This window comes from Octopus bimaculoides, chromosome 11 (assembly GCF_046866305.1).
Source record: "Octopus bimaculoides isolate indiv1 chromosome 11, ASM4686630v1, whole genome shotgun sequence".
Classification (NCBI taxonomy): domain Eukaryota; kingdom Metazoa; phylum Mollusca; class Cephalopoda; order Octopoda; family Octopodidae; genus Octopus; species Octopus bimaculoides.
The window spans coordinates 36192022-36212439 of record NC_142938.1 but is presented as its reverse complement, the minus strand read 5'-3'; the positions used below and the strand labels follow the sequence as shown (position 1 = coordinate 36212439).

Sequence of the window (20418 nt, the reverse complement as noted above, 5' to 3'; positions counted from 1 at the left end):
GAACAAGTCAACACAGCTATTCAAGAGAAAAGACTTAATCAGCAGCATGGAGTTCTTCTGCTGCACAACAACGCCCGCCCTCATATCGCCAATATGACCAAGGAAGCTATTCAAACACATGGCTGGGAAGTGCTGCCACACCCGCCGTACTCTCCTGATTTGGCACCAACAGATTTCTACCTCTTTCAAATGCTATGCACGGAGTTTCGTTCAATACTGATGTAGAATTGAGAGCTTGGTTGGATCAAGTCGAAATCGGGTGATTTCTACCAACAAGATATTGAAAATCTTGCTGAATGTTGGGAAGAAGTTGTAAACAACAAGGGTGAATACATTATTGATTAATTAGTTGTTATTTTTTATTAAACCTTTTAAAAAATTTAAATTTTAAAAAAGCGGTGGGAACATAGTTGCCAACCCTATATATATATATATATATATATATATATATGTGTGTGTGTATGTGTGTGTGTATGTAACTGTATGAGGCTAAACACAATTTTTTTATTCATACCTGAATATTTTGTTTCACCTCTGACAGTAAAGTTGAGTGTATGAAATCTTTAGATATAAAGAACTAATACAATTTACCTGCATACAACTACATATTTCTCATGTTCAGTATCTATCACTTTCAGGTTTTTGTACATAAAAGACAAGACACTCAAATTTTGAAGTCTGTTTATGCAAATTATAGAATGACATAACCTCATCATACTTTGAAAATAAGTTAAGATATTGCATAAATTATAAATATATAAACAAAAATAGGAATTAAAGGAGAATTCTTTATAATTCAACTACTGAAGAAGTACATTTATAAATCCAAAAGATTTTTACTAAAAGAAATATATAAAATTATTTTGAATGAATACAATGAATTTTTAAAAAAACCTCAAGTTAGAATAGAAGATAGAGTGTATGAGGAGAAAAATGTGAAATTGAAATCCAGAAGATTAAACAAACAAAACAAAAAATCTTATTTGTCTGCAACAACAAAGGCATTTATGATTAAAACTGGATAAACTTGATATACTAAGTATGTTCTTTATTGCTTTCCTGCCTTAAAAAATTAGTTTCAAGTAAATATAGTACTATGAAAATTGCTACTACTGCTGCTGCTGGAGCCATTGATAGAGTATAGAAATATCAATATACTCAAAGTTACTAATATTACCCAATGTTAAATGCAACATTCTGCAAACATGCTAAAAGCAACAATAAAACTGACAACCAACACCAACAAATGCACAGATTCTCTTATTCCAGTCAAGTTTTTATGTATTTTAAAGTACTGGAAGAAATTATCATTAACCCTTTCGTTACCATATATATTTTGAGATGCTCTGCTTTTCTTTCAATTAATTTTAAATATAACAAAGAATTTAGTAAAATAACTTAGTTATCATTAAGCTAGTGTTAGGGACATAAATTGTGACTAAGGTTTGGTGGAAGATTTTAATTCAAAACTAATGAAAACAAGATATTTGTACTACATAGCCAAAGGTAGTTTCAGCCGGGTTGGTATCGAAAGGGTTAACAAGCAAGAATGTACAGAACAGTCCTAAAAGACAACTGTGAAATATGCAGTAAACAGAGGAGCCAAACCCTTATATATTCATCTCCATGCATCAAGAATAATGAGCAAGTTTATTTACTCATATATGCTCATCTACAGTCATCATGTGTAATGAGTGAGTCTATATACTCATCTACATGCATTTTGTACAAAGTGAATATATAAAACCCCATATATTCAACTATATGTACCATATATAATTGAGTTCATAATTAATAAGAAAAATTGTTAAAGTGTAACATGCAATGACTGTAATGAATCTATGTATTTAACAAAATTTTACAAATGGTAGCTTAATCTATTTTTTCAACATCACAGTAAACTATGAAAATAGAAGTGGAAGTGGGTGTAAAAGTGTGCTTAGAATATTGTTCATATTGAATAAGTTATTAGAATAAGATACATGAACTAGAAAGCAAATGTTCAATAACAGGAATTTTCAAACAGAAGTATGTATACAAATAAACGCACATATACAAACTTAAGAGCAGTCCAAATATGTTTGAAAGATATTTGAACTTGTAAAGGATTTTCACTGCAGTTTGTCATAGGAAAAATTCTTGCTTAAGACAATGACTTGCCTCGGTCCCTTAACTCTTTGACAGAGTTGCAGTGGTGCTGTCATGGCATATAGCATATATCTGACCAGAGCTGATTTCATCCAGAGAAAGATAGAGAAGAATTGACCCTAGTACTGGTCTGGTACTTCATTTATCAAGTTTGAAAGGGCAAGAAGCAAAGATGACTTTGGAAGGATTTGAACTTAACCAGAACAATTCCCACAAAGCCATCTTTCGAACACTAACAATTCTACTAATAGTGTGTGTGTGTGTGTGTGTGTGAACAGACAGAGATATTTTATATCAAATTATGATTATTTGTTACCTGCATGTTTTAATAGTTGTGTATATTCATCTTTGGGATATGTACATTTACAAGTTGTGGACCAGATACAAATACCTGGTTTGCATATTCCCAAATGATATTTGTTTTTTTCTAAGAAATTGGCAACAGAAGTAGTGATCTTACCTTGGGTGTCAAAATCACAATAATATCCATTAGGCAACTGATGAGGAAAACCCCTGGTTGTGATAAATTGGATTTCATTCTAGAGTTAGGTCTCTGCTGCTTGTTACTTTTTAGTAGTTTATGTACTTGTTGCTTGCCTTTTTTTGTTTTGTTTTGGTTACAGGGATTATGCAGGTTTTAAGGTAATTTCTGCTCCTTAGCTGAGTTAGTTATAGAGTTAGATATAATTTTATCCATGCAGTCTGTAAATAATTGTAGTTTAGCATGTAGTTTACACACACACACACACACACACACACACAAATATATATGTATGTAGTTTATATACAAATACATAGCTATATACATTGTTGATATACATCATAATCATCTTTTAAAGTTTTTCTTCCAGGTTGGTATGGGTTGGAGAGTTTGAGAAGATCCAATGGACTGCAGGACAGCATCATGCTCAGATGTCTAGTTTTGTGTGGTTTTTATAACTGGAGGCCCTTTCTAACACCAGCCATTTTACAGAAGGTACTGGGTGCTTTTACCACAGTACCGATCATGATAAATTATTAAGGCTGCCATGTAACTAGGGAAAACCAGGTTTTCCTTGGACAGAATAGGACTACAGTAAAAATGAAGATGGCTTTATGCTTGGTAATAAGAAATTAAAGTATAAAAGCAGGGTCTGGAACAGGTTTCTTGCTACAGAGATACACAGCTACTAACATACAAGAACAGGTAGGAGTAATTAGAGTGATGCTGGAAAGTGAAATAAGATGGTTGTGACAAAGTGTCGGGTGGGATGATCCCTCAAGGTTCAAGGAGATGAGTAGAAGTTAATAGAGACAGAACAAGAAGGGTGGGTGGGTAGATACTGCGAGAGTGAACAGTATATAATGAATGAAGAATATAATGAATATAATGAATGAAGAACAAAGATTAATTTAAGTTGAAGAGAAGAGTAGGTGTTGACTGTAGAGATTGGGTAGGGTTAAAGGTAGAAAAGTGATCAATGATATAAGAGTTGGAGGAAAGGAAGAGGAGAGTCAGTGATGACTGGCAGTACAGAAAAAGATGAAGAGCAGCAGAACAGTAATAATAATATAGTAAAGAAATATGAGAGAAAAGGAGAGGATGAGTGGATAGGTAGGTTTCAAAAGTGTGTGTGGAGAGATAGAGAGAATGTGAGATGTATGGTGATAGGAGTAAGTCAACAGGAAATGGTTCAAAGCAAAGGTGATAATTTGGTAGCATAGAAGAGCAATCAATGTGAAATGTGAGAGTAGCAAGGGGCAATGTTATGAATATGAAGAATGGATGTCAAGTGAAGTGGTACTAGATAGTAAGAAAGATAGCTGGTATCACAGAAAAAAATGGGTAAATATGTATTTCTGCCTTCATTTAGTTATAGCAGCCGAATACTGTAGTTAGGCAACTGTTGGAAGGATCAGTGACTGGGAGGGAGGGCAAACTTAATGAGCAAATTGGGTGAGAAATCCAATTGTGTATACACACATTATGCTTCCACAACCTCAGTTTCAGCAAGATAGGTGGGTTTTCTCAAGCACAACATATTGCCAGTCACCCCAGTCCTTTGACATTTCCTCCATCAAATTCAGTCCTGAAATCAGCCTTTACTATGTCTTCTTGACTTTCCCACTACCACAAGCTCCATCCACAAAAAATTGCAGCTGTCCTCATCATTAAGCATCACATGTCCATAGCAGCACAGTTGTCACTCTTGTGTACTACGTTTGATTCCTCTTATGTCCATCTTTTCTTTCAAATACATTTGTACTTTAGATGCATTTCTTTTTAGTTCTTCCGAGTCCTCTGCATTAAGAGCCCATGTCTCATTACCATGTAGCATTGCAGTTCATACCGAAGCATCATACAATCTGCTTTTCACTATCAGATAGAATCCTTTTACCGACAGAGTAAAAAGTTCACTGAACATTTTCCTATTCCAGTGACTATACTTTTACTCATCTTCCACTGCTAATTTGATCACCTAGGTAACGAAGGCTATCTACTACCTCTAGAGATTCTCCTGAGCATTTTAAAAAGTTTATTTCCCATGTTTTTGTGGTTATTGCTTCTGTGCAAAGTCTACTGTTTTGTTAACCTGCTTGTGATACTATTGCATATTTTGTATGTCCATAGTTTGCACTCACAGTATCACACACACACACACATTTTTCAAGTCAAACCAACCAGCAGGAGACCTAGGGGAAAAATCAAGGACAAGATGGTTGGATAATATCCATAGTCACAGATAGATATACTTGGGAATCCATCTGGAAAATCTAATGAGGATTGCTTTTGATAGGATCCTGTAGAAGAAAAGCATTGCCTGAGGACTTTACCAACATGACCTTCCTAAGAATAATGGATGGATAGATAGATATATGTGTCTGTGTGTATATATCTATATATGTAAATACAAATATAGGTGGGTGGGGAGGTAGATATAGACATGAATATATATATATATATAAATTTAGTAAATGGAGTAGAACGCATATGTTAACTGAATACTTTTATTTCCAACATATGTTTCGAAGATTACAAATTATACCTTCCATAGGAATAGGTGATGTTGATAAGAATGTAATCTTCTCTTCAGGGAAATGCATGGGAACCAGCTTAACCGTAAGACATTTTAACCGAATATGATAACTGTAGTTAGAGAAGATCTTCTCTAGCTACAGTTATCATATTCGGTTAAAATGTCTTACGGTTAAGCTGGTTCCCATGCATTTCCCTGAAGAGAAGATTACATTCTTATCAACATCACCTATTCCTATGGAAGGTATAATTTGTAATCTTCGAAACATATGTTGGAAATAAAAGTATTCAGTTAACATATGCGTTCTACTCCATTTACTAAATTTATATATTTACTCAAGTACCCAAAATAACAAGGAGTTTCTACCTCATAAACAGGAGTTACACCACAGTCATTTTGTGATCTTTGCTACCCTGGTATCTATTAACCAATTTATTTTGTCCAAGTTAATTAACTAAGAGAAAATAAATACATATAATAAAATAAATATATATATATATATATATATATATACATATATATATATACATATACACACATTTGCGTGTATGTGTGTATAATTTGGGCAGCCCTATATATCCTCTTCAGCATGAAACTGGTTTTGGTCCCTTCTTTCATACTCTAACTTTTCATCATCTAGCATGACGTGGCATCCCTCTCTAATGTATCCCCACTCAAGTCAATGGGAATGTTAATCATGTGAACTACATGGCAACTTTAGTAGTGCTTGTCATGAAAAATGCACCTTGTGCACTTCATAAAATTATTGGCATTAGGAAGGGCATCTAGCCAAGTAGGTATTGGAGCAGGATGCTGTCCTCTGACAAATTGGATCCTGTGTAACCATCCAACCCATGCCTTCTTGGAAGACATCAAAGGAAAACAAAACAGTGGTGGTGGTAATTTCATCTTTTAGCACAGAAACTCTGCTACATCAAATCTGTGAAATCGAACATTGTGCTTTGCAACTTTCTGTTATCTTTAACTTGTATAGAGTTCTCTTCTGATTTCTGTTCTAAATGATGTTGAGTTAAGGCTTTTCATTTATATATATGGTTGTTTTGGATGAGCATTGTAAGTTTATGATCCCAATATTCATTATAACATAAATTTGAATAGCTACATCAGAAACATTGACACATGCATAGCAACTCAAAAAGAAATGCAACCATTCAGATGAAACCCTATGTTAATTTAAATCAGTATATAACTGCATGTTAATTAGACCAGTGACAGAATTGTTAATACTGATTCAATACAAGTTTCTGGTGTCTTTTTGTAAAAAGAAGTAAAATTAATAATTTAGATTTTAAAAATTTTACTTTTCTAATGAGGGAAGATACCATCTAAGCTTTAGATGCTGTTTGTGAGGTCTATTTTTCATTGGGTTACTGATTTCCTCTGTCTTTTCCATTGCTACTATAATAGTTTCAGTTATTTGGAGATGGTTGTTTCATACCTTCACCATTCAGATGCCCCTGTTCCACTTGTCACCCTTGATGTGTGCAACTTTCCTTTCTTTGTACTAACCATTATACCTAATCCTTTATCCCCAGAACATCATCCCTCTGGAATCTCCTTTTTGCAGGTGTTAATCTGTAACTATTTAAATGAAATGTTAATGGTATCAATCTTATTAGTTTTGGAAGAGTTGCAAAGTTCACAGGCTCTGCCCCATCTTTCAGACTCAAGGAAGTAACAATATTCTCTTATATTTTACATCTATTTTCTGCATGTTAGCATGGGATGGATGGATTTTACTAAGCGAAACATTTGCAAATAGAACAACATATTCCAGTTCTATAAAATAACTACTCAGCTATAGAAAAAAAAAAAAAGAGTACAATCGAGTAAGACATGAACATCTAACCAAGTATCTATCATAGAGCATCTTAAACTTACAGTAATTTTTATGTTTTACTAAATAGCATGTAATATTTATGAAAGGCTCTGTACTTTTGTATACTAGGCAAAACCATACAATAAATTTTAAAACTCTGGAATAAAGCACTGTATTTGATATTTCTAATACTAGTGATCTGGTTTAAATAGATAAAAAAAAATCCTAAAACTAGTTTAGTTAACTCATCTTTTCATTAATGTACTAAAACTATAAATCTAAGGACCCTTGTATAAGGCTGGCATTCAAAATCTATCTTAAGAATTATTTTTTGAACTTCATATTTTTAATATTTCATGTTATATGAAGACCGGTCTAATAAAAAGAAAAGAAAAAAAGAGCCCATGCTATCATGCAAGTTAAAGAGTCTGAGATCTCTTCAAAAACAAAAGATCTTCTCAATGCCATGATCATTTAGGAGTATAAGGAGTAAAAAGAAAATATGATAAAGAGATTAAGTTTAAAAACAGTAACATAGTTTAGTAGTTGAGCAACCAGATGAAACGCATAGTTATTACAAGCATAGTTATTACAAAGTTGCAATGGGCTCTCAGAGTTTTGTACTCACATTATCTGTATCCCGTCTATGATTAGGTTCATACTACAAAGGAAGTAGGTAGGACAATTTTGAAGAGAAAAAAAAATGCACCAGAAAATTATCTTATTCAGTGGAGGGTAAAGGAGTAACTGGAGCCGCAGCAGTAGCAGTAGATCTATAGTACATTTAATATACTGATATAAGGTCTAAACTGTCAATGTTCTTTCTGGTAAATCATGATTTTCACATAAAAAGTACTATAGCTAAACCTAAGAGATAGGGGGGAAAAAAACAAAATTAACAAATAACAAAATATCACAATGGAATCATTTTAAAATTTAGAAAAGAGAAAATGAAAGCATATTGAAAATGTGACCGATTTAATCAAATATTTCCTATTTCAGCCAATAATTAAGAATATCTATTATTGCAAGATGATGATGATGATGATATAAAAATCTAAACTATTTTGAAATAGAAATGAACATGTTATGGAACAGAGTACAATTTAAATATAAAAAAATGTGAGCAAGCAGAAAATTATTAGATAAGAAATAAAGTTAGAGGAGTTGTAGTGCACCTGAATATTCTATACAATATATTCAATAAGCTCATTATTATTTTATAGACTCAGGTGCCTGAAAATGTCTTTTTCTCTCTCTTCTTCCCAACCGTAATATATGAACTGAGTAAGAAACATATCTATTTTACTTTTAATTATTTCTTGATGCAAGTTTCCTTTGACCTCTTTAGTCACTCCATAACATTAATTCCAATAATATCAACAAATAATTTTCACAAGAGAGGAGATAAATACAGCTAGAATCTAATTATTCTCCAAAAATGAACTTATAATTTATCTACACATCACAATCTTAGTACTTATGACTAGCTCAACCATATCTATCACACTCACTACCTATGTTTTTGTTCAGTATTTGATCAGCAGTAGTTTAAGATGCCAATCAACAATCAAGAACTTTCTTCTATTGATAAAATGTAGCAACAGCAGAGGACATAATAGTGGGGTTTTGTCCTTTTGCTTAAGATTCAATATTAAAATAGAAGTTGAAGAACAAAATCAGAACTCAAAAATTTGGAAACTATAATTTGATGTAGCACACATACACACACAGAGTTTGTATTTTTCAGAAGAAAGTTGGTGAGAAGGCCAACTGACATTATTTACATTTGACAGATATTTGTCCTCATCTTGTTTGTTGTTAATACATTTTGGCTGATGTACTCTCCAGCCTTCATTAGGTGTCCTGGGGGAATTTCGAACCCGAGTTCTCATTCCTAAGGTATTTTTCTGACATTATTATTATTATTATTCAGGTCACTGGAATCAAACTCGGAATCTTGGGGTTAATAGCCCGTGCTCTTAACCACTATGCTATATGCCCGTGGGCAATTATGGAGTGAATTTTAGGGGTTATAAATCTAATATTTTCCTATCCTTCCTTAATACCGGTTCTCATATGCTGCTCATATCTGCACTCGGTCTGCTTAGGAGGCTATTATGTCCTAGCATATATGCTGCCTCTTTTAGTTTTTGTATTTTCCAGTGGTGTTCTATATCTATTATTTTAACTTCATCCCATAGGGGGAGGTGGTTTCCATTTTTCCACACATAATCAGGTATATCCAATTTATCAATATCTCCTGTTGATAAATTGGGTATAGCTGATCATGTATGGAGAAACAGAGACTACCTTCCCCTGTGGAATGAAGTTAAAATAATAGACAGAGAACGCCACTGGAAAATAGGAAAACTAAAAGAAACAGCATATATGCTAGGACACAACAACCTCCTAAGCAGACCGAGTGCAGATATGAGCAGCATATGGGAACCAGTTTTAAGGAAGGATAGGAAAATATTAGATTTATAAGCCCTAAAATTCACTCCATAATTGCCCACGGGCATATGGTGTAGTGGTTAAGAGCACAGGTTACTAACCCCAAGATTCCAAGTTCGATTCCAGGCAGTGCCTGAATAATAATAACAGTACCAACTGAAATATTTCTAAATTCTAATTTATCAATCTAAAATCACTGGTAGAGTGGAAAGAAAGTTGTTAACAAACTGAGCTGACAAAATGATAAAAAATGTTTTTATAACTACTTCACTCATGTCAATAAAAATGTAGTTAAAGCTATGAACATCACTACTATTCCACCTAAAATCAACAGAACATTAATGACTAGTTGTGATTTGCTTAAGTAAAAATAATCAAATATTGTTTTCTTTTGAGAAGACAAAACCAATTTTTGAGGAATGGGAAATAGTTAATTGTATTGACCCCAATATTTCAGGGGGGGGGGGGCTTGTTTTATTGACACCTAAAGAATGAAAAGTGAAGTTCACCCTCAAGGGATTTAAACTCAAAATGTTAATAAATTAACTAAATACCAGTCATTTTCGTAGTTACTCTAGTTTCAAAATAAAATTGTGCCAAAGGTTTGACTGAAATGCAACCACTGCACTGATTAAACTCAAATTTGTTTGTGGCCTGCTTAGCTAGAGGAGGAACAACTGATTAAAATTAACAGCAGTACTTATTTAACATAAACTCAGAATGTCAACAAACATAGCTAAATACTGCAAAACAAAAGATTTGGTGACCTACATCTGTAATCTACCAATTCTCCCAATCCAGCTACTATATTATTTAAAAGTTAAATTCTAGTCTGCTTTTAGAATGTAGTTAATGAGAACATATATATAATGAGTAGTAAAGAATAAGTCCAAGTAACATGCTGAAATTTCAAAAACCACTGATGAATATAGAAAAAATATTTGATATTAAAACATGCAGATTACTTATGTAATTGTACCTGATCTTCAATGGCTTTGTGGTCAGTTTCTTGAAGCCAGGAACCCAGAATTACACTATCATCTACATGACACATTGATCGTAAATGTGATGTTGTAGTATTAGCAGGGTTATCTGTCAATGTGAATTCTGCAACTAGTTCTCGTAGCAATGTTGTGTAGGTAGCTAGAAAAATTAAGAAAATACATTGACATAATTTAATGGTACAAGTGAAAAATGTATCAAAATAAAATTGTGCAAAAGGTTTGACTGAAATGCTACCACTGCACTGATTAAACTCAAATTTGTTCGTTATTTTACATATGTAGAATAGACTTAATCAAGTCTTTACATTATCACTGAAACTGATAGAAACAGTAAATGAACTTTCTAAAACTACAACCATTTTAAAACTAGAAGGGTACATGGATGAATGAATCCTAAATAAACTATGTCTGACAAAAGTAGAGATGGCTAGCCTTTGATCATAAATCTGCTCAACCAGGACTACTGCAATAATAAAGTCAAACAGTGTCTGTGAGTAGACTCCACAACACAGAAGAACTGTCAGTACAGATTTCAGAAAGGATATTGGAACTGCAACAGTCAGCAGCCTGTTGAAAGATAGACTGAGTTTCATGGTGAACAAAGTTGTTAGTTAATGTTGTTGAACAATAGAAGGGACATCACAATAATGTGCATCTCACATCACTTGATAAAAAAGAGGAAAACTCACATCCACACTTCACACGTGAATATACACACAGATATGTAGTTTATCATGCATAGTTTATTATATGTTTATTACAAGTATACACATGTTTCTATCATGCAAATATAAACCAAGAACTTTCATACTATTACAGCATCAAAATACAAAACTACCCACCCAAGATTAAAGAATTAGAGTCCTTTCAATCTGACCTTCTAAGCATAATAACTAATATTAAATTCTACAGAAACATTAACTCTTTCCAGTTAGGTAGACCAATAAAACAGTTTTACCCGACAAGGCTAAGAACCTTTATTTAACAACTACCATAAACAATAATTAATGAACAATATAAACCCAAACTATAAGGAAAACTAGAGCATATAATAGTATAAGCAACATTTTGTCCTTGGGCAAATGTAAAGGGAATGGCTATCATTCTCTTCAAACTTGACTTTTGTGACTCCAATAATATTTGGAAATTTATTTACTACAAGAACATTCCAGATAGACTCAGTGCTGAGCAGCTAATAGAGAATTTTCTTGAACTTTTGAGAATCATGAATTTTCTAGAATTTCTCAGTAATATAACTACAGGAACCTTGAGCTCACCAGTTCAGTTTAGTTCTAGATGCCTCAGGAGACAGGCCTATCTGCTTTTATCTGAGATGGTATCAGGAAGCTGCAAGTATCTGTAAGATGCATTTTCTTGTCTGTAACTGATTTATTAAGATAAAGCTGAGACAGCATTCACTAAAATGTGTGAGGCCTATAAGGCTTACTTCAGCAATGCTTGCTAGGGATCAAGACAAAATTCTGGCACCTCTTTTCACCAGCAAAAAATCTCAGAAGGTGAGATGTAAAACTTTATTTGCTTGAATAATAGAATTTTATATAAAAATACTTAAAATTTTTAAAATAAAAATAAATGTACTTTGTCCTTAATAATTTTATTTTGCTCTCATTTGCAGGATGGTACAGAGGGGAAAAGAGAGCTATGAAATTCATTATCATAAGATGTTGGCTAGAACCCACTGACAACTTAGGCAATTGCTACTTCCAAATGGTCAGCCCATCCAAATGTCAAGTTAGCAAGACTATATCTATCAAGTAGATGATAGAGAAAGAGATAGAGTGTAGTAAGTCAAAACGAGACGAAGACCTTGTGGATATGAGATGGTATTAAAAGGTTCCTGGAGTAGTTACATTTAATAAAAAATAATTTATTTATGTAAGTTTTAACATCATCTCCTTCAAAATAGTTGCCTTGTGCAACAATACACCAGTCCCAGCTTTCCTAACACTTCTGGAATCTGGCCTGGAAGTCATTTTCCATAAGCAAGTCGAAGACCTTCTGTGATTCACTCTGGATCTTGACAATGGTGTTACAATGGTGACCTTTGAGCTGCATTTTCATCTTGGGGGAAGGGATGGAAGTATGCAGGTGCTAAAACTGGTGAATTGGGCAGGTGCGGAAGCAATATCATGTTGTTTTTGGCAAGAAGAGCTTGGTGAGGAATCCAATTCTTCATGCTCCATAGATCTGGTTACTTTTTCCTAATGTCCGTCCTTAAACACTTTAAAAATGCAGTAGAATTCTCAACTGATGTTTGGCCCTGGGGGATGAGTTATCAATGCCCAATACCACATTTCCAGGAGTGACACTTGTGGCAGGCCTTCCAAATCGATCATAGTCTTCCAGGGATGTTCTCCCACTTTTGAAGCACCAGAGCCACTTAAAACATTGCATACAACTCAATGCCTTGTTGCTGTAAGCTTGCTGAAGCATGCTCAATGTCTCTGTAGCAGACTTCTCAAGATTAACGCAAAATTTCGCATTGGCTTTTTGTCCCTGTCTATGACAAAATTGCAGATTACAGCATAAAGATAACCACAAAAACACAAATTTCACAACTTGTGAAGTAAACACAGCGATGTCACTTGGCATACTGCCTCATGAAAGTCACTGCTAGCTCTCACTGCAGGCATTGTAATTTCAGAGGTGCAGCTAAGGAGAGAAAACCATATCTAGGCTCAAGTAGTGAAACTGGTTAGATCAAAGAGTGCCAGGTTAAAAGTCATCTGGATTTTATGAGGTTCTTCATTCATCTAGATGGACACTGCTTGTACCACAATGTAACCAGCCTGTTTGAGGCAATAAATATTCTATAACCTAAGAGCCTTAAAGCTGTGCTGATCCATAATGGGAAAAATGTATCTATCTTTTCCACTAGCTCACTCAGCACATTTCAAAGAAGAAAACAATTGTTGAGACTTTGCTAGGTAACTTGAAGTATGATGGCTATAATTGGGAAGTTATTGGAGACCTGATGGTCTTCCAGATGGGTCTCCACAGTGACTTTCCAAGTTTCCTTGCTATCTTTGCCTTTGACAGAGACAATGCAACACACTATCACATGTGGCACTGGCCACAATAGACTGAATTGTCTGTGTGGAAGAAGTGTGAATTGTTAGTGAGCTCCTGGAAGGTGTTGTTCCAGAAGCTCACATACACATAATACTGGGTTTTATGAAAGAATTTGTCATGACTCCTGATGAATAATCTGAAACCTTTGACTACTTTCAAGACTTCTTCCCCAAACTGTCTGAGGCAGAGGTCAAAACAAGTGTTTCAGATGGACCAAAGAATGTAACTTTGTCATAGTGATTCAGTACTTTTGGGCCATTACAAAGCAGAAAATCTATGAGGAGTTGGTGGAAATTTTCATGAAGAATTACAGCAAAATAAGTTGCAGGATGTTGCTGAAAGTCTCAAAGGAGAATATGCAAATATACTAAGTGGAGCAAGATGAGTGCTTCCACAAAGATATATTAGACTTTGAACCTTGCTACAAAGGAATGAATAACAAAAACATGATGAGAGACTATATTTAGAAGCCAATACTTGAAAGAGTTTTACATTACAATCTTAAATCTTGAAAAACTACTTACTGCTAAACTTTAGTATTCACTTTGTGTGATACATGTTAAGTTTAATTTGTAAGTTTTTTGTCTGACCTTACATAAATGAAAATGTCTAAATTCTCCCTTTTCTAAATGGAAATAGGTTACTTTCAAAATACCATTATTCAAGTCACAAAAGCAAAGTTTGAAGGAAATAACAGCCATTTTCTCTACATTTTTCAACACAAGCAGTAAATAAACAATATTTGTAACACCAGGAACAAAGAGTGTGCTACATAATGTAATGAGGCAATGAAAATAGCACAAGAATTAAAAGTAGACTTCAAGCTGGAAACATTAGCTTATTACAAAGTATTCATAACACTCAAGGTCTACGAAGAACATTTCATCTCTAATTCCCAAATGTAGGCTTATTAACCCCACCAAATCCAAGATAAAGTTAATCAGTAAGAAAATAAGTAGCAAAATCATAATATAAAAAGAGCAACTAATCTCCTGCAATAGAAAAACAGTCATATAATAATAATGGAAATAATAAAATACACAAGTTTACTTAATTTGATATCTTATGACCCAACTCACTAGTGCAATAGAGTTTGCAAAGAACTATAATATCAGAGAAGATCATACTTCATGCAAGAAAGACCCTACTTTTCAACAAGGACTCCATCTGCATCAAAAATTCTGATCCAGAGGGTGTCTTTGATATTAGCATATAAAGCCTTGAAGTATGTGATTTTATACATTTTCAACACACCAAAACTTCAGATCACACATATCAACAATCATATAAGAGGTCTTCATGAGTCAAAAGGTGTAAGCCACAGGTTGGCTAAAAGCCAATACTAATTATACTTCATGTAATTAGTTATCTACAAGAAGTATACTTTCATATGAAAGAAAAACTAGACAATATAGTGGCAAAATAAACTACCAAGGTAATAAACATAACCAAAAAATAAGTTTAAAATAACTTGTATAGAAATGCCACATTATGTTGGCAAATAAACTTTACTAAGTTTAAAATATACTTTTAATAAATGAATGGAAAGATAAATTACCTTCATATGATTCTGGGGGCAAGAGGGAAAGTACGTCATACAGTCTCAAGCGTACCATTGCAGATGGAGCCTTCAAATGGTTGCCATAAACTTTAATAACACTTGGTAAGCTAAAATAAAACCAAAAAAGGAGAGTTTACATAAATGCTGAAAGGAATCTTTTTCCTAAATGGTGATGGTGATAATGATTTTGAAACATAGTCTATATCTACTGGTTTGTTTGCCAATCTAAAGATAGTTTTAGAATGTTCTTTTAAAGCTTCATTTAGAAAGTAATGTTTTCAGTTTCTTATAAATGTTGGAGATTTTAAAAGTAAATTTTAAAAAATGCATATTACAGCTACTGAGAGTGCATTTTAAACTTTCAGAACATAAATTTTATGTATCTTTAGATACATAGAATGAAGCAGTTTCTGAAAGACACTGAAATTGATCAAGCAAGAAACTCAAAACAAAAGTGATAATAATTTTGAACATATGAAACATTGCTGATCAATATAAACCATGTTATAGATAACCAATGTAAATAGACTAATCAAAGAATATCACCAATATTTGAGAAAGCTAGTGATGGCTAAATACAGATATAATGTTGATTTAGTACAATTATAACAAAAAGAATATTGCTTAGTTAGTATTAAACATAAAATATAAATTCCATTTGATTCCATTTTTTAAAGAAATCTTTAACAATTTTTAAACATGTAGCATACATGTTGCAACTTTTACAAATACTATTGAGCTGAAATAATGTATTTTTACTCCAGGATGCCCTTTCTACCACTAACCATGAATTAACCCTTTTCTTACCGTATTTATTTTGAGAGACATTCGAGCGAGATCGTTGCCAGTGCCGCCGAACTGGCTCCTGTGCAGGTGGCACGTAAAAGATACCATTTTGAGCGTGGCCGTTGCCAGTACCACCTGACTGGCCTTCATGCCGGTGGCACGTAAAAGCACCTACTACACTCTCGGAGTGGTTGGCGTTAGGAAGGGCATCCAGCTGTAGAAACTCTGCCAAATCAGATTGGAGCCTGGTGTAGCCATCTGGTTTCACCAGTCCTCAGTCAAATCGTCCAACCCATGCTTAGCATGGAAAGCGGACGTTAAACGACAATGATGATGATGCTTTGTTTCTTTCAATTAATTTTAAATATAACAAAGAATTTAGTAAAATAGCTTAGTTATCATTAAGTTGGTGTTAGGAACATAAATTGTGACTAAGGTTTGGTGGAAGATTTTAATTCAAAACTTATGAAAACAAGATATTTGTACTACAGAGCCAGAGGCGGTTTCAGCTAGGTTGGTATTGAAAGGGTTAAAAGTGAAGCCTGTCATCAATTTTACAAATTATAAACTTTCAAGCACTTTCCAATGAATAATTTCATAGACATGATTTCACAATTGCTTGAAGTTCAATAAAGAAACCTTTATCTGGGTGCTGGAACATATAGAAGTAGCAATCAAATTTCCCCCAGATCTTAAACATGGAAGTGTAAGTTAATGAGTTCCAAGGTATCCCTAAAAACACAGGAAGCTCATAACTTTTGATCATAGGTTTGCTCAGTTAAGGTTGACCTGAGGTTAAACAGCAACCTGGAGTTCATTACAGTCCAGGTACTGTTTATGAATTATTTATTAAGTGCACCAAATCTGAGAAAAACTGAAGTAATGTTTTCTTGTAAAAAAAAAAAATAAAGAGAAATATTGATTACACATCCAGTATGTAACAGAGTCAATTCATTTTTCATGATGAGAATTATCCACCAATGGTTATAATTATCTGCACTGACAGATTTTAATCATTATTCAAATCAATATAGGGAGCCTCAAAAGTCTAAATGCAGTTACTCCAAATAACAACAAAACTAAACAATGATAGCAAGTACTAGTGATCAAAACTAATGGTTTTTGTGTCATGAGTTCATATTCTGTAGTAGAATAATTTGTTGTATCACTGGTGACACATACTTCTACAAATCTCAGCTTATCTAATTATGTTATTCAGAGGAATTGCGGAGATGTACTTGCATAGCAAGTGATCTGATCTGAGATCGTGTGCTCGAACGAAAACAATTGCAGCGTGGAAGGTGTTTATAAGCCATTTAAAATAACACACAAAGACCGTTAGATTCACTTCAGCATTTAAATTTAATTTGTCAAAATATTTTCGGCGCTTTGAGACCGTGACCTGTTCACTGACAAAATTCTGTGCTGCATCTGACAAAGTAACAATTAGTTCATGATATATATGTACGTATGTATGTGTGTATGTATGTATGCATGTACGTATATGTGTACATGTGTGTGCGTATGCATCTGTGCACATGCGTATGCATGCCTATACACATGTATGTATGTATGTAAGTATGCACATATGTACTTATGGATATACAGGAGTAATAGGGTAAGCGCGTAGACGTGTTTGTGTGTGTGTGTGCACATGTGTATGTACATGTGAACGTATGTTTATTTACTGATATGATATGCGTGTGTCAGTTCAAGTTGTCTACATGACTGTTACTTTGTTGAAGGTTGTATACACACACACACATATATGCATATACATATATGTAGACACTCATATATGCGAGTGAGAGGTGGTGAGAGGGACAAACGCACACACACACATATGTGTGAGTGTCTACATATATGTATATGCATATATATGTGTATGTGTGTATACAACCTTCAACAAAGAAACAGTCATGTAGACAACTTGAACTGACACACGCATATCAGTAAATAAACATACGTTCACATGTACACACACACACAAACACGTCTACACACTTACCCTATTACTCACGTACATCCATAAGTACATATGTGCATACATACGTACATACGTATATACATACATACGTACATATATATCATGAACTAACTGTTACTTTCTCAGATGCAGCACAGAATTTTGTCAGTGAACAGGTCATGGTCTCAAAGGGACGAAAATATTTTGACAAATTAAATTTAAATGTTGAAGTGAATCTAACGGTCTTTGTGTGTTATTTTAAATGGCTTATAAACACCTTCCACGCTGCAATTGTTATTCAGAGGAATTTATCAGATATAGGGCAGCATTCTAATTAGATTTGTTTTGAGTTTTCTTAATGCTATCAACACCAGAGTTAGTCAGTTATAGGCTTCTGGAAAGCGTATCAAAACTTTATTAAAAATGCAAAATGTTCAAACTTAATTGTTGAAATACTTACTGAGACAGCATAATTAGAGCACATTCTAGAGGGGCCAGAAGCCTGCGAATGACATCTTCAGTTACCAATTCTCGACAGTTCTGCAGGAAGCTTTGCATTGCTGAGAAAATTTTTAAAAAATTATTTAAAGAATTCCATAAAGAAAGAAAAAAAAAAGCATCTATATTAAATACAATGGTTTTCAAACTGTAAGACATCCATATTCTTTGGAGAGAGTACAAAAGGATTGCAGAAGGACTACAGCTGATGGATGAAAAAAATGTAGAGTAGAACTTACTGAATAAACAGTATGATAATAAAAAAACAAGCTTCAAATAAAAAAGATGTGTAACAAAACATGGTTTCTTCCCTTGAAAGGTAGACAGAAAGTGAGAAGGGAAGAAAGAAAGAAGGAAAATAAGAAAGAAAAAGGAAAGAAAGAGGCAAAAGAAGCAACTTACTACCAAGAGCTCCAGCACGTCCTTCTAATGTAACTTGCCAAGTGAAGGAGTCTCCACGTGCTTTTTCTGACTCTAGCTCTTTTGTTGATCTTGGAAATGCATTTCTCCATAGCAATAGCATCCTTGGAAGATGATTGCGCACCACAGCAGGACCTGAAGGCAAATGATTTTACTATTATAAATAACGGTAACACACAGTTGGAATCTCCATCAGTCTAAAAGTTAAAATACAGTTTTTACCACCAAGTCTTTTTTGTTAAACAGCCAACCAATTTAATCTATGGTTACCTTGAATTTTTTTTTTTTTTTCAGAATTTTGAAACACCCCAGAAAATATTCAATGATGTAACACTGTTCCTTTGATTAGAAACTAAACTCACACATTACCAGCTCAAAGGTTTATATCTTTATAATTATTTGAATAGTAATAATGCTATCAACTTTATGAATTTCACAACTCGCTTTTCAGGCTGTAAAAAATCAAATATTAAGAAGGCTCCACACAGTAAGTTAAATACATAATAATGAGATGAGGTTATTTTCTTCATTCTTCACCCTTCTAATTCATATGCAAATATGTTTGTATATAAAAGAGTATGTATCCCTTATGTTTTAAAACTTTTTTGCTATTAATATTTATTTTTCTATAACAGAGGTAGGATGATTTTTGAAAATTCTGGTACTTGCCTATCAGTGGAGAAGTTGCTTTTATAGCTGTTGTCATTACAACTAAACTAGGAGTAGCCACGCAACTGAGGCAAGAAGCATTCCCTACATTTGACTAGAGACAATACAAACTGACATATTTTGGTTTATTTCGTGTCAGTTAAATAAAAAAACTCTGATCCACCTTTCACTCTTGGTACATTTTTCTTGTTGTCATAACTATTCGGTCTACCTTAGCATTCAATAACTCCATTGGGAACTTTAAAAACAGGTTTTAACTTAAAATGTGTTCTCAAGAAAAATCTCAGCAAAATGCTAAAATGTAAAACTGAGCAAGACAAATGAAAATATGCATTTCTCCATAGCAATAGCATCCTTGGAAGATGATTGTTTAGTTAATGAATGGAGTAAACCAGAGAAGAGAGTTTATTTTAAACCCCAACAAGTTGAATCATACCTACGAGATGTTGTTTAGTTACTCACCCAGAGTCATGAGGGCTCCCAAAAGTAGCCATCCAGCTTGAGTTCGCTGCAGAGAGAGCCGACTGTTCTGTGATGCTGTTCTCAATAATTCTTCAGCAATACTAAATATTTGCTGTGAAACAAAAAAAAAAAAAAAAAAAAACACGAATAAAATCAAAGAAAAAATTTACTTTTATAAATGTAATTTGATATTTTATACATGACTTTTAAACATATGTACTCTAAGGTCTGTGATGTAAATGATATATATATGTGTGAGTGTGTGTGTGTGTGTGTGTGTGTGTGTGTGTGTGTATGTATATATATATGTATATATATGTGTATATATATATATATATATATATATATGTGTGTGTATATATATATATATATATATGTATATATATGTGTATATATATATATATATATGTATACATATGTGTATATATATATATATATATATATGTATACATATGTGTATATATATATATATATATGTATACATATGTGTATATATA

The 20418-nt window shown here is 33.4% G+C and overlaps 1 protein-coding gene across 1 annotated transcript in view; it reads right to left on the bottom strand.

Moving 5' to 3' along the window:
• The window catches only part of LOC106876982 (HEAT repeat-containing protein 5B), a 100793-nt gene that overhangs the window by 63345 nt on the left and 17030 nt on the right, over nt 1-20418 (bottom strand). The window contains exons 2-7 of the mRNA XM_089360604.1: nt 19922-20033; nt 18773-18925; nt 18333-18432; nt 15118-15227; nt 10442-10605; nt 7634-7666 (exon numbers count right to left, since the gene is read on the bottom strand). Coding sequence (XP_089216730.1) covers nt 7634-7666; nt 10442-10605; nt 15118-15227; nt 18333-18432; nt 18773-18925; nt 19922-20033 — 672 coding nt within the window. The remainder of the gene's footprint in view (nt 1-7633; nt 7667-10441; nt 10606-15117; nt 15228-18332; nt 18433-18772; nt 18926-19921; nt 20034-20418) is intronic.